Source organism: Thunnus maccoyii, chromosome 3, assembly GCF_910596095.1.
Source record: "Thunnus maccoyii chromosome 3, fThuMac1.1, whole genome shotgun sequence".
Classification (NCBI taxonomy): Eukaryota; Metazoa; Chordata; class Actinopteri; order Scombriformes; family Scombridae; genus Thunnus; species Thunnus maccoyii.
In genome coordinates, this window is record NC_056535.1 from 31,062,065 (window position 1) to 31,077,190 (window position 15,126).

The 15,126-nt window shown below is 40.0% G+C and overlaps 1 protein-coding gene across 4 annotated transcripts; it reads left to right on the forward strand.

The window, feature by feature from the left end:
* The first annotated feature begins 679 nt into the window (after positions 1 to 679).
* tomm34 (translocase of outer mitochondrial membrane 34) lies at positions 680 to 9,996 on the forward strand. 4 transcript variants are annotated; one of them, XM_042407381.1, is made up of 9 exons: positions 680 to 944; positions 2,712 to 2,861; positions 3,124 to 3,223; positions 3,368 to 3,520; positions 3,822 to 4,003; positions 4,317 to 4,464; positions 5,690 to 5,816; positions 7,500 to 7,630; positions 8,120 to 9,996. In XM_042407381.1, exons 2-8 carry the CDS (start codon positions 2,732 to 2,734, stop codon positions 7,599 to 7,601), a joined length of 942 nt encoding a protein of 313 aa, XP_042263315.1. In that variant the 5' UTR covers positions 680 to 944; positions 2,712 to 2,731; the 3' UTR covers positions 7,602 to 7,630; positions 8,120 to 9,996. The 4 variants fall into 4 exon arrangements, with proteins under 4 accessions (XP_042263315.1, XP_042263316.1, XP_042263314.1 ...); XM_042407382.1 differs by having other exon boundaries at positions 9,801 to 9,996; XM_042407380.1 differs by having other exon boundaries at positions 7,500 to 9,996.
* Positions 9,997 to 15,126: the final 5,130 nt, after the last annotated feature.

The window sequence follows — 15,126 nt, forward strand, 5'->3', positions numbered from 1 at the left end:
GTAATTATTCCACTAAAATAATAAATAATAATATAATATTAACAGAAGCGATTCTGCTAGGTAGCTTACTTTTAGTTTTGATACTATAAGTAGACTACATTTAGCTGATAATACATTCCACCTTTAGTTTTGATATAAGTACATTTTGCTGATAATACTTTGATGTACTTGTGCCATTTTGTATGCAGGTCTTTCACTTGTCATGGACATTTTTATTTATATTGTATTACTGCAACTTTTACATAAGTAAAGGATCACTGAATTTTGATCTTTCCTCTCACCAGATGGATCATCCATCCAATGTCCTACAATTTCCACAGGACCTGAACGCAGCGTGTAAACTGAAGCGAAAGCGACACTGAAATATAATAACCGTCCTGTAGGGACTTTTTTTTACTAGGATGGCGAAGTCATGACCCACCCTACTCAGCCTCTGATTGGCTCTGCCCCTGATATTTTTACCCTAATCCAGAGCCTAAAACTAACCAATCTAACCAACGAAGGCAACCAGAACTAGCCAATCAGAGGCAGAGTAGGGCGGGTCTTCGCGGAATGCGGTTCTGAAAAAAAAAAATAGCCTGTCTAAACCTAACCAACCCAACCAAAGAAGGCAACGAGTACTAGCCAATCAGAGGCAGAGTAGGGCGGGTCATGACTTCGCCATCCTAGGGAAAAAAAATTAAGGTTCTGTAGCCCGAGAAGTGACCGGAGTCAGCCGGCAGCCCATATCCACCTCCCCACAAACCCCCCTACACACCGGCCACAGGAGAACCGCGTGGGTCTGAACGACCAGGAATAGAGAGTACTCAGAGTAATGTCAGTATTACCGTCGAACACACAAGTTACAGACTACTTTAGGTGCTGATAGTCGTTGAGACGTTTCGACCGAGTCCTCTGCGTAGTGCGGAAGAGGAGGACTGCCTCAGACTCAGACCCTGCAGCCGGTAAGAAGTGTGAGCCTCCTGACATTAGCACAGCTAGCAGCGGCTGTGTGGTTAGCCTGCTAACTTAGCTTACTTCAAAAGCGCCTATTTTGGTGCCACTTGAGTTAGCATAACTTAGCCACCGAGCTAACTTAGCTAGTGACCGACAAAAAAGAGTGGAAGTGACGCTGATAAAAACAAAAGACAGCTGACAACAAACGAAACATAATCTAAGTATGCCTCCTTGTCATCGTAAACTTTTATTGTCAGTTTCAGCAAATTGTCTAAAAAGTATTCTGGTTGAACTATTAGCAGCTAGTACGAGACTACTAGCTGCACAACTAGGTTAGCTAACATATAATTTAGATAATATAAATAAATGTGTGTGTAGTTATGGATTATAATCTGGGTTTAAATTGATTCAAGAAAAGTTAGTAAGGGTTGGCTCAGATAGTGGCAGCGGCAGATAGCAGTTTCACTTCCGTCACTGACTTGTTTACGGCACCGGTGCCCCCGATGGCCCACCCGCCTCTGCTCACAACTACATTTACACTAACTCAGTTGTCGACCTTGTGTACTAAATAAAACAAGACACATTCTGTATCTGCGTTTTTCGGAGCTGATAGTAAATTCTCCGGTGTAACGTTAATGCGTCAGCTCGGCAGCAACAACACACAACACTCTCCAGCAGTTACCGTCACCATGACAACGACATCGACATATGACTGGGCACAGGATCGCTGTGAATGATCTCCAGCTACACTGTAACTGTTATATTCAACGTCACTAACAATTTATTGATCGATAGAAAATTCCAAAATAAAAAACGTTACACATCACAACATATTATAGTCATAACAGGAGGCATGGGCTGGGTCCGGATTGACTGGACGTTCACAAGAAGCCCTGGCTCCTATATGTAAACCTGTCTGTCCCCTCTGTCTCAACAGCACACTTGTTTGGGAGAGGCAGTATTAAGAAGAACCTGATCATGTAAAGATTGATCTTTAACATTCCAGCTGTCTATCACGGATATTAATCACAGATATAGACCCCAAACCCCAAACATGTATATACAGTCTACTAGTCTTGGAGACTAGTAGCTGCCAGGGGTGACTGTCATGGCAGCTGCCAACAAACTGCCTTTGGCCGGCTTGTTGGCAGCTTATTGGCAGGTGCCTTTGGCCGGTCGCACCTGCCAGTGAGCTGCCACTGCCTAAATATATATCAAGAGAGAGAGAGTTGAATTGTCAAAAAGTTATTTTTGAGTACAGAAAGCATGAAGCAGAAGCAGTCATGGCTGAATATTTACCTGATTTCGACAACTAAACTCTCACGAGATCTTAGAACAAGACTTCTTGAGTGAGACTTGGTTAGAAACAATAAAAACAGACCAGATCAAGTGAAAAGTAAAGACATGTTTTATTTCTCTGTATGGTCCATAATGTTGTCAGACACTTATAATAACATTCTGAGCCTGTCAGCGGCGCTTTTAGCGGACGCACATTAACAATGTGGTATTACTCCATCGGATTACATTGCAGCCTGTTTAGTGGCTGCTGGCTGAAGCTGTCTCACTCAATACTGGACTCGTTTCAAAAACTGTTCTCCCCATTAGTCACTGAGACACAAAAAGATGGGAAAATAGGATCCAGGTTGGAAAAATTTGACACAATTTGACTACAGTTCAGATGTTTTCTCTGGTATATTTCTGAATCCATTCGACACGGTGATCGGTTCAGACATTTTCATGCACAGATGGTAACCGGTGTTGTTTCATCTTTTCAGATTAGACAGAAATAGACGCGATGCCTCAGAAACAGAAGTCTCGGTCCTGGACGGAGTTGAAACAAGCTGGAAATGAATGTTTCAAGACAGGCCAGTACGGAGAGGCCACCACTCTCTACAGCCAGGCTATCAAAGAGCTGGAGAGGCACAGTAAGTATGACTTCACTATTAGCTGAGGATATGGATTTCAAACCATAAATTCAACATATAAACAATATTTTGATCCCAGTCAGAAAATGTTTTAAAGATTATTACCTCCTAATGTATACCAATAAGTCTCTCTCTTTTCTTGTTATACTGAGTGTCTGTTGCCTGTCTGTTAGTTTCTCTCTTTCTGCATCTTTATACAGTTTGTCTGGTTACCAGTTTGGTGAAATTTGGTTTCTCTTAAAGAGTCTTATTTGCTGTTTAGGTAAAAAGAACCCAGAGGATTTGGGCATTTTGTACTCAAATCGTGCAGCCAGCTACCTGAAGGACGGCAACTGTAGCGAATGTGTGAAAGACTGCAATATGTAAGTGTTTTTATTTGATTTATTTCACTTCACACTGTGTTTTTGCTATTTGTCAGTCATACTATATAGTGTCTTATTTTTTGAGGGGTAAGCTTGAAAGCATCGATACGTAACTTGTAAACTCTACGTGTTCGTACATCGCAGGTCTCTGGAGTTGTTCCCGTTCAATGTTAAGTCTCTTCTCCGTCGCGCCGCCGCTTTAGAAGCTCTGGAGCGTTACAGGCACGCTTACGTAGACTACAAGACCGCTCTGCAGATCGACTACAACATCGCAGCGGCGCATGACGGCACCAACAGGTACCTGATCTGTAGGCTGGCGACTCTGTGTTCATGTGAGATATCAGAGGTGGACAAAAGAAGCAACGCAACCCAGTGTTTTCAGATTTATCCACTCTGACGTTATGTAGGTTTTTGCATAACTGTATCAGGTATTTTTCACCTCTTCTTCTCCAGAATAATTAGTTGAGATTTAAGGTGCCATATGTACTTTCCGTTGATGAAAGCACACAGGATGTAGTATCTCTACATCCTGTATTAAAGTATTAAAGTTTTTTTCCTTTTTAACATTCGCTCCATTGTGTCTTCTACTGTTTCTCAGGATGACGAAGGCGCTGACAGAGGCAGATGGTCCATCATGGAGAGAAAAGCTTCCTCCCATCCCCACCGTTCCTCTGTCAGTCAGAGAGAAACTGTCCCAAAAATCTACTGCCAGCGCTGCACAACCAAACCAACCCAAACCTGCACCGCAGCAGAACGGCACCAGACAAACAAACAAACCCGGTAAGACGAAGAATTATGTTTTCTACTCAGATTAGAGCTTAGAGAGGTCATGTAATTTGAATTATTACCAGCTGGTTTTGTGATTTTTATTCAGCTAAAATGATGACATCTCTTTAGCTTTATTTAGGTACAATTGTATAGTTTTTGTAGTTAATCTGATTTCTCGTGCATCATGAGAAACTGAAGGATTTTAAAGGGTGACTCAGATGTGAATCCATCTTTTTTTTTGCCTCTATGACCTTTTATTTTTCTTTGACTGTTTGTCTTCCACATCACATCCCTCTCTCCTCCTCTCTGCTTCTCCTCCTGTCAGCTCCCAGTGAAAAAGAAATCAAGAAAGCCCAGGCTCTGAAAGACGAAGGCAACGCCCTGGTGAAGAAAGGAGAGCATAAAAAAGCCATCGAGAAGTACAGCCAGAGCCTCAAACACAACCCCGCTGAGATCACAACCTACACCAACCGGTGGGTCCCATCATCACTAGTACATCCATAGTTTTATCTCTATTTAATCAGATTTTTCTATGTATCTGCTCATCAACCACCTATAAAACGTTAATTAATGTATTAATCTTTTGGTTCAGCTGCCACTATGTAAGCAGTAATACACAGTGAGGTATCCTGACTCACAGTCATAACAAACAAAACCCCCGGAGACGTCAAGAGGAGCTGAGTTCAGATCATCATCGATGCTTTTAAAGCGTGTGTGTGTGTGTGTGTAGACGGGTTAACTCACAGATATGTTAGTTTCACAAGCGGTTGAACTGTTAAAGCAGGAATTACTGTTGCTATGGTTACCTGCCGTTTACACACACATACTTGAACACTGATTTAAGGGGTCTGGTCACGCCAGAAAGAGGCAAAGAGAAATTCATCAATGCGTCTAAGCAAAATATTTATATTGGAGTCTCGGTGATGTTGAGACTACTCACAGTTGTAGATAGAGAGCGAGTTAACTGATTCCACTCTTTAGTGGAGCAGTGAATACTGCAACAGAGGAGGTTAAATAAAAGTTTATAGTGTTAAAGAGCTGTGATAGCTTCCTCCGTTTTGGGTGATCCAGCTCTTCTTTCTCTCAAAAGGTCGGCACTGATGAGACGGTTTGCTGTTTGTCGGCTAAACTGTTTGGTAGAAATATGTTTGAGGTTTCTTATTTATAATAGTTTAATAGACACACTCTGCACACATGCTCTAATTTTGTGTTATTAGCCAATACCAATTTTTGTAATTGAACTGGCAGTTTTTTTATTACATTTTTAAAGTATCTTTTTAATATTTTTAAGCTCATGAAGGCCCAGAAAATGAAAAATTCAGTATTTCGACCATTGTGGCGTTTTAAAACTTTCCACTATAAACCAGCAACCATAAACAGAAAGTGTTTAAGGATGAATATAAAATTTATCTGTATGAGTATAATCTGATGAAAATGTAATATGTGTCTGTAATGAATCAGTTCATATCATAACAACACTACTGACAGCCAGCGGGGTGCTTCATAATAAATATTTACATATTGTTACAGCTGTAATAATGACCTGCATTCATTATCATGTTGTGTATTAAATTAGTCCCTTTGGTTCGAGGTAAAAACAGGTTAGACATTCTTTAATATAAGCTGTCTGATGTTTTGATTGTGTTTTGACTGTGTGTGTGTGTGTGTGTGTGTGTGTGTGTGTGTGTGACACATCAGGGCGCTGTGCTACCTGTCAGTGAAGCAGTACAGAGACGCCATCAGAGACTGCGGCGAGGCTCTGATGATCGACAGCAGCAACGTCAAGGCTCTCTACAGGAGGGCTCAGGCTCACAAGGAGCTCAAGGTGAGAGAGAGCCCGAACCTTCATCACCGCTCTTCGGTTTCCCACACAGAGCAATCACACGTCAGTTTCAAAAGCGTCTGGAGGTTTTCGGGGCGGTTGACGATTTCCTGCCTCGATAATCGGCAGCTCGTCCTCATCAGTATTCCACACACACACACACAGAGAGAGAGAGAGAGGACGCAGTTAGCTCCGTACAGCACGACTCTGAACTCTGGAAAATAGCCCCGACTCGCTCACAACCGTGCTGCCTTACAGTAGAGCAGTCAACAGACACAGATCGCTAATCACTGCTTAACATGCAATCTTATCTGGATGTCTAATCTGGAAAAAAGCATTTTAATGCAGGTGGAAATGTGATTTGCCAAGTCGGGCCACGTTCATAAGAACAAAATCTGCCCAACAAGTTCAAATATTTACTAACTTTGCAACTTCCTGTCATCTAAAGCTGCCTGTCAAAAAGCTCTAAAAATACACTTAGTTTATTAGGGACAATCTCTAAAATCAATACAGTATAATATAACAGCTGTGCAACAGTTTCAAGTATTGATTGAAGTTTATGGTCGTTTATTATGCTGAGAGGTGTTTCTGATGTTTATATCAGTGAGGACAGACGAAATGTTCTGAGTAGAGGCTGTACAGCAACATCATTTCCCATGACCTCCTCAGACATGCCATGTTTGTTAACTGACTGCATATTTAATTAGCATATTGAGTAGAGATGCCACTGATTGAAACCGGCTAATTATACGCCTGATCAGCTCAGACTCTACTCTGACTATAAAGCCGATGTGACCGTCAACATGCAGACAAGAAACCTGATTATTGAGAGTAACCAGGTTATGTTGCCTTACGCTGATTTCATATACATACATACTTCTCCATAGTCGGGTGTCACTGCGCTGCAGCCGGCGTACCCGTCTGCCAGAGAGAAGAGGTCAGTCGGCCTCGTTACATAATCTAAAACGAAAATGGGAATTTCCCCGAGAGCTTCGCCAAACTCTTGGAAATCTGTTTTCATCGGAGATCGTTTTAACATATAATTAAGCGTTCTTCAACCAGCATGTGGAACAGAAAGTTTTTTTACTCTCTGCAGCGTTTCACGGGTCGGGTTGTATTTATCAGATCAGTTTCCTTCTTATTGGCTCTGATCAGAAATATATTGTCTGCTGTGTGGGGAAAAAGTTCTGTAACCTGCTGCACTTTATTTGGTTTTCATTCTGAGAAGTTGTTTCATGTGTTTAGTGTTTTATATGCAAGAACAGGTACATTATTTAATGAAGTCAGACATGCAAATCAGAGTGTAGCAACCGTTCAGGGAGGCTTCAGCTGTTGGTTTGTAACATCAGGAGATTTTGTGCAGATGAACCTCCTCAACTTCCTCATCATCTTACAAATTTAAACACTGAAGTCCAGCCATGATAATTCTTTTTGACACGTAAAATGTATTTCAGGAAAAGAAGTGACCTTCAGGGATGAATAAACTGAAAGAGGAGGAACCTGTCATTTCTAAATCAGGTCAAACATCTGTTCTCTAATATACACGGTCTGTTCCTTTAAGCTTTTGTAGCCATCAGGCCGGTACACAGAGATTCAGGTTCCTTTTTAAAGCTGTGAAATGTGTCGCATGTAATGACAAACCCACAGAAAGTAACAACTCTTAAAATCTCCTCGTCATTCCCGCAGGACACAAAAGCCTGTGTGGACGACCTCAACAGTCTGCTCAAAGTGGAACCAAAGAACACGGCCGCCCTGAAGCTGCTGCAGGAGGTGCAGAAGAAGAAGTGACGAAACAACCGAGGACTCCGGAGACAGCGGTAAGGATCTGTCACCGCCCCGCCCCCCCCCCCCCTACCCCCCACAGAGAGAGGAGAGAGAGAGGAACACCAATCTGATGTTTTTTAATAAGAGTCAGACGGCGGAAAACAGCCGAGCGGTGGCACGATCCAACTGCTCCGAGACTGTGTTTCCCAAAAGCTCCCTTCCACTGAACACGTATTTGATCCGTTGACTCTCACCGGAACAAACATGAGCTCGGTCTCGAGACGCTTCTGGGAAAACGCAGTTCCGGGTTGGCGGGAACCACCGAGGGGTTGTATCGGGAATGAAGAGGCGCCACCACTTTCAGCCCTGAGATTGTTTGAATTTTACCAGTTTTACTGTTTTCACTGTCAGTTTCAAGTCACTGAGTATTTATGGTTATTTATAAGAGCTGAAATGATTGACACATCATAATCCTAACTGATAATAAGCCTTTACCACCATCATTTGTTCATGACCTCCACTTATATGCAAGTGTTTAGCAGGTGACCAACCAACATGCGGAGCTCCAGCTGGACGTCAGAGCAAGAGTTCATTCTCGACCTTGAGATCAGCGTTTGACAAAATAATCTCAGCTCAAGATGCATTTATTAGGTTTTTCTGAGTCATTAAAATAAGGGCTGCAACTAGCAATAACTTTGATTATTATTATTATTATTAAACTGCTGATTATTTTCCAGAAGATGTCAGAAAATAGTAAAATAAACACCCATCACGATGTCCCGGAAACCCCAATGTGACATTTTCATATTGCTAGTTTTATTCGACAAACAGCTGAAAACCCTTTAAGTCAAAGAAAAGCAGCAAATCATCATATTTGAGAAGCTGCAACCAGAGAATGATGGGTTAGGTTCACGTTTTCTTCAAGTTTATCTTAATACAGAGCACATATATAAATCTGCGACCGCTGTGATCCTTCCTTAAAGCAATCTCAGTCTAAGTGACGGTGAAATTCACAGTAAAAATACTTAAAGTTTAGATGATCTTAATGATATATATTCCTTCTTTTTGGTACCAAATTCACATTTTGTGTCACTTATCTCTCTGCTACAAAGAAATACTGTCTGTGGAAGCACAAAGACAGAGTTTCATACTAAAAATAAAGCTCATAGAAGAAGAAGATGATTTGTTTGTCCATCACCTGCATTGAAAGGCATCTTCAATTACAGTGATCAATAACCCAGTATGAGTCAGTGTCATCTTAAGATAACCTTGAAAAAATGTGAACCTATCCTTCCCCTTTTACTAATTTATTTTGTTGACTGTTTATAAGTTAATTATGCTTTAACTTTTATCCATATTGAAGCCCACATTAATCATGCAACCCACTCATCCAAACACCGGTGATCGTAAAGGTTTAAATTACAAATATAAATAAATAAATAACCATTTTATTTTCACATAGTATTCTCCACTCAGGTAGTTTACTTATGTATGTGTGAATATCATGCTGTGTTCACGTCATATAGGATATAGGATAGATGGTAGAGATGTTACCTTACATATGAAAATTTAGGTTTAATGACCTCGATCAACAGCTGACGTGAGGCGTCCATATTTGTCTTTTGGATTATTAAGCAGCAAGTCATAGCTTCATTATAATTTCTCTGTTCATCAAACTCCAATATGACATGAACGCAGCATTAATCTCAAGTTATTTGCCTTTGTTTTATTTTGTAAATCTGTTTGGAAACTTTACCCACTAAATATGTTTATTCGTGTGGTTTTGTTAACGACATCGCCGTCCTCAAACCCAGAGCCTGTTAGATACAACAAGTGTTCTTACCTTGACGTCTGAAATAACCCTCATCTTCATCTTCATCTTCATGTTCATTCACTACTTTTTAGGATCAGAGGAAATAATTCTCAAACGGGTCTGTACATACAAACTTCTGTCTCATCCTGTGTTTTTTCCTGTCACTCTATACATCATATTGAAACAAGTTCATTCTCATCGTGGATCAAGCTGTAGTTCGGCAATCTCCATCTTTTCTGAAGTGCCTGTCGTCATCTTCCCATCTGCTGCTCTGGAATAGTTTCTGCTGAACAGATATGAAAAAAAAAAAAAAGAAAGAAAGAAAAAAAAAAAAGTTGCGCCTCCAGATTTGTGTATCAACTTTTTCATGCAGGGAAGTTTTTCTGAAACGCTTCTTCATGTTTGCACAGAGTCGAGCCAAGAAGCCGCACGGTGCGACCGCAGCCTGACACTGTCGGCAACACAGATCCTTTTTTTTTTGTTTGTTTTGTTTTATCTCACTTTTAATCACATTTCTGCCAGGTTTTTTTTTTTTTTTTTGTAATTTGTTATATTGGTTTATGTCAACCTGCTTCTGTTTCAACTGCAAATAAATAAATACTCAGATTTACTGTCTTCTTTCTTTACAGTTTGTTGGGGAGTTAAATGGTCGACAGCAGGAAGGGAAGAATGTACATAAATATGCCAAAAACACTTTTTAGAATTATAATTAAGGAAACGTTCCCCATATTTTTACTTTCAACTAAAAGCAGAACATTATTTACACAGCGTAGAGATAACACAGCACACAGATAATCTGAACTTCTTCCTCTTCAGCTGCACACGGAATGACCTCAAATCGAAAGTGAAAGAAAGAAATCGAGATAAGAAATGTTTTTTGTTTGTGTTGGCTGTACACTCAGACATTACTCTTCCCCCCCCGCCCCGCCAGATACAATCCAATTCAAACAGAGAGAAGGAAGTTAAACAACAAAGCACTTATAAAAGCAGACAGTTGATTCTCTTTAATCAGAGCTGGAGTGGAAAAGTTGTGTCTGGTTAATTTAGTTCAGTATTCCAGTCTTTTCTCTCTCTGGTATGTTTCCCATGTTCAGCTCGGTTATTACATGTAATACTGAAGGTTCGGATTCAGGAATGACAAGAATTTGATCGGATTAAAATGCTGACATGAATCAAAATTTAACTGAATTTCTTAAACTGACATGAGGTGATCAGTTTGGTTATTTATCTAGAGAAAACACTGCTGTCGGTCCCTTAAACTACAGTCCAACAGTGGTGTCAGAGTGATATCTTTTCATTCTCAAACAACCTTTGAATACAGACAGCTAAACCTTTTATTTTCATCATTGCAGAGTTAATATTGATTAGCTATTGGAACCAGAGACAGCAGCAATGTTTTGGCTTTAAAATGAGTCTGCTATCTATACGTTATCTATTCTTTGTTCATTAAAGAAAGTGAGGAAAGCTAAAACAGACGCTTCCACCAACTGGTCAAGTAGCAGTTTACATCCATGTCTCTCCAGACTCACATAATGTTTGTAGTGAAGACTTAAAAGAAATTTAATAAAAAGGTATTAAGTGTATTTTCCTTGTATGTGTTCAAATGTTCGGCTGATTCTGATAGAACATAAAGTTGTAGCCGTGACAGCAGTCGAAGCTTCATGTATGGACGTTGCTGCAAAGAAGCTACAAACACATCAAGGCTTCACACACACGTCTTCAACCCAGCAGCAGGAAGGAACTAAGATTAGAGTCACCAGTTCAGTATATGACCAAATATGAAATATGGTCACAATCTCCTCCTTCTGTTCCTGAGTTACGGCGTTGAATAAAGGCTAGAAAAGTGTTATTGCAGAACATTATGTCATAGTGAAGTTGACCTTTGACCCTTTGTATAAAAAAAAGTCATTACTTCATCATTTTATTCTATTAAGACATTTGTTCAGAAACTGTATGAATTCTTGAGTTATAGCCAAAAAATGTGTTTTGTGAGGTCACAGTGACCTTTGACCACCAATTTCTGATCATTTCATCCTCAACTGTGCCAAATGTCATGAAATTCCCTCCTGGCGTTTCTGAGATATCACATTCACGAGAACGGACGGACAACCCGAAAACATAAAGCCTCCAACTTCAGCTGTCGCCGGCACGGAGGCATAAAAAGGTCAAATACCTGATGAAGGTCGTACAGACTGAGATGTTTTAAGCGAGACAAGTGTGATAGAAGATTTGTTGGCATCAGAGTTTTAATGAATTTTAATGTCTAGTTGGCCTATAAACTTAAAGGGGGGGGGGAATCTGCTGTCATAGAGAGAGGCAACATGCTATAATCATTCAAATGGGGACGAGGGTAAACACTTACAAACTACTCTCTCTTCTCAATGACAATCATGATGTCGTCCATAGAAGTAGTTGTGTGAAGACCGCATATTTTCTCACCTCCACACACCTGGCTAATCAACTGTGTGAAGTTGTAAGAAAAGTTCTGGTGTCAGGAGGGGGATTTCAGATGCTGTTGACCCTCTGACAAGCTCTCCTGTTGACCATAACTGACTCTCTGTACACCGATTTTTCCCAAAATTAGGATTCAATCCAATCTTTACCGAATAAAAGTGAAGTTTAACCTCTTCTGTCAACATGTACGCTCTCTCACTTTGGGGTGTTCTGTGGGTTAAATGAAGTTTAAACGGCACTAAACTGATTTCTATTCCTGAAAAAACAGGAAACAGCAGTACACCAACGCCAGGCAGCGTCCGGTCGTGAAGGAGGGGAGGGGGGGGTCGGGTCGGCCGACGTCTAAATGTGATTTTAAAAAGGTTCTGCTCTGCTCAGTCGGTGCCACTCTGCTGGTTTTGTCATCTGTGAAAACCAAATGAGAATAAAAAAAAATTTGCATCCATCAGTGTTGAGCCCAGACGTTATCCAGGAGGTTACCGCGGTAACGTCGACACAATGAGCCTTTTGTGTTATATCCCGTTTGGGTTATTTGCATTTTCTGTCCCAAACGTCATCAGATCAAAAAAAAAAAAAAAAAACTCACTGCACACGTCCACAGACTCACCGAGTTTTCATACATACTGGAATTTCTACACATTTCTCAAAACATGTTATGCTTTTTACGTTTCTTTTAGACTTTTTTTTTTTTTTTTTTTTTTTAAAAGAAGAATTGTAGCATCACTGACATCCTGCATGCCATGCATCTTCAACCAGGAAACTCAATGTGAAGTCAGAATAACATGCGGCATTAACAGGCTAGTAGTGGTGATAATAAACAGAACAGGGATGATTCGGAACTGATAAAACCTTTATTTCACTTTAAATTGTCTTTTACATTTTGTCCTGTTTATAACATGTAAGGTGAAACTAGAGTTTTTTTTTTGTTTTTTTTTTAAAAGACATACACAAATCTAGTATTACGTCAATAACCAGGGTGTGTGGGGGGGGGGAAGGTGTTGAAGGGTTTTCCTTTTTTTGTCTTTTTTTAAATTTTTTTTTTTTATTGGTGTCCTTAAGCTAAGTCTAAATTTTCACAACCACGTGCGCGCTAAGCAATAAAACCGTCACAGAAGCAAACTTTTTGTTGTTTTTTTTTTTTTTTTTTTTGGGTAAATTTTTTTTTTTTTCCTTTTTATTTTAAGCAGAATACTGGTCAGTAAAAACAAAATGATTTGAGATACCAGATATACAGACAGGCTCGGTGCCACATTCACTACTGCATGGGATCATTTTTTTCCTTTATAAAGCGTAGAATAACTGCCTTTTTTTTTGTTCAGCTAACGAGAAAAGAGCGGCAGGGAGGAATCTTTTTTTTTTTTTTTTACCTTTTAAACTTCAGTGCATGAAAACATTTTTTTTGTCCCCAGCAAAAGAAAAAAAAAAACAAAAACAAAAAAAAAACAAAACATTGAGACACATGACTTTTCTACATCTACAGAGTGGAATGTCGAGATGGTTAATGACAAGGTTATTGTGACACTGAGTGGTGAAATCCACTTTTTTACTCGACTATTTCTACTTGGGAAGGAAAAATGGGGGGGGGCTTGACAGGTCATGTCAATTTGGGGGTCCCAGTTTGGGACTAGAGACTAGTCCGGTTTGGGATTTGCGTTACTTTTGCGCAGTATCTTACTACTGGCAGGGTATCGTCATTTAATGCACATCATATTGTAAAAGATCAGATTTAAAAAAAATAATGAGCTGGAAAATGTACCGTTTACTGCTGATTCATTGTTCTCTCTTTTTTCTAAAAGCAGCTGAAAGATAATTGGAATATTCGCCTCGATACGTGTATGTTTCCGAAGTCCAGCCTGAATATATGAACCCTGATCCAAACTACAGGTTCTCACTTCCACAAACAGATGATTGGCTGATCGGCTGCCGGGAGATTTATTTGGCTCCTTCAACGCACGTACCTGTTGTGTGGACTCAAAAAAAATGCGCCAAAAAACAAACAAACAAACAAACAAAAAACAAAACACTGCTTACTGATTACAGTTACGCAAGTCAGCTGGTTTTTAGCCTAAAAATCAACGTGATCTGCGCTAAAGCAAAACTTTTTTTGATAAAAATCTGAGCTCAAGGTTGCTTTTTCTGCATTTTTTCAGCCAATTAATGAATGAACTTTCAAAATCTCAACTTTGGCATTTTTTTTTTTTTTTAAAGAAAAAAGGCAGTTAGCTGATAACTCTAATCCCGATCATTTCAGATGGAACCATCAGATCAATACCTTGGGCCTCACTGTCACTACTGCCTTTTTCATATTTTGGAAATGAGAGAGCAGCAAAGTTCAAAGTGTCAATCCACGGAGTGTACGATTCCCCCGCTTCGATGCTTGCAGTAGATTCACATGGTGATAAATGAAGGCATGCATTCTTGTTGGCAGATCACACCATTCAGCAGTGAGTGGAAACTTAGGACTTTTGTAGACTTGTCAGTACAAGCAGTACGGGGGCATAAAGAGGAAGGAGGCGGAAGAACAGGGGCGGGCGGAGGGGGGGGGGGGAGAAAAAAAATAAAGTACCAAAAAAAATGATCTGGTCAAAAAAAAAAAAAAATGCAAAAGCATACACAGCAGCTGACTGTAACGGCTTCTTTGCAAGCAGGTGTTAACGAACAACATCGACAAACCGTTTTGTTTTTTTTTTCTTCCAAAAGACAGATTTACAGTTAAGCTCTAAAAATGTTTACAATTTTACAGTTTTCAAAAACCGGGAAAAAAAGGTGCGAGTTTGATTTGTTATACACACACACACACACACACACACAGAACAAGGAAAAGAAAAGCAATCGCAAAAAAAAAAGGGGGGAGAATGAACATGTGGTTAAGGAATTAACTTCAGGGACAGCAGTACTGATGTTCAACAGCACCTTGACAGGAAGTGGGATTATACAAGGAAGCAGGCGGGTCCCGTTTGTTGTGGAAAAGGTCTAAAATCCTCTCAAACATTAAGATGGAATGTATGCTTTTCAATTTTCCTCAGTTTTTTTTTTAGCTCCCAATTGGAAATATGCAGAATTAAATAAACCAGGGGGTCCCTTTTGGATCTGACTTGCATGTTAGAAAGGAAAAATAAAAAACGGTGAGTGTTTGATTACGCAGCAGGTAAAATGCTTTTGTTTTTTTTTGTTTTTTTTTAGATTTGTCAGTGTCACAATACAGCCTTGTAGGAGGACCCTTCTGTATAAACCTCAGCAGAATTTCACTGCTGTTCAAAAACACAACCCCCTCCCCCAGCT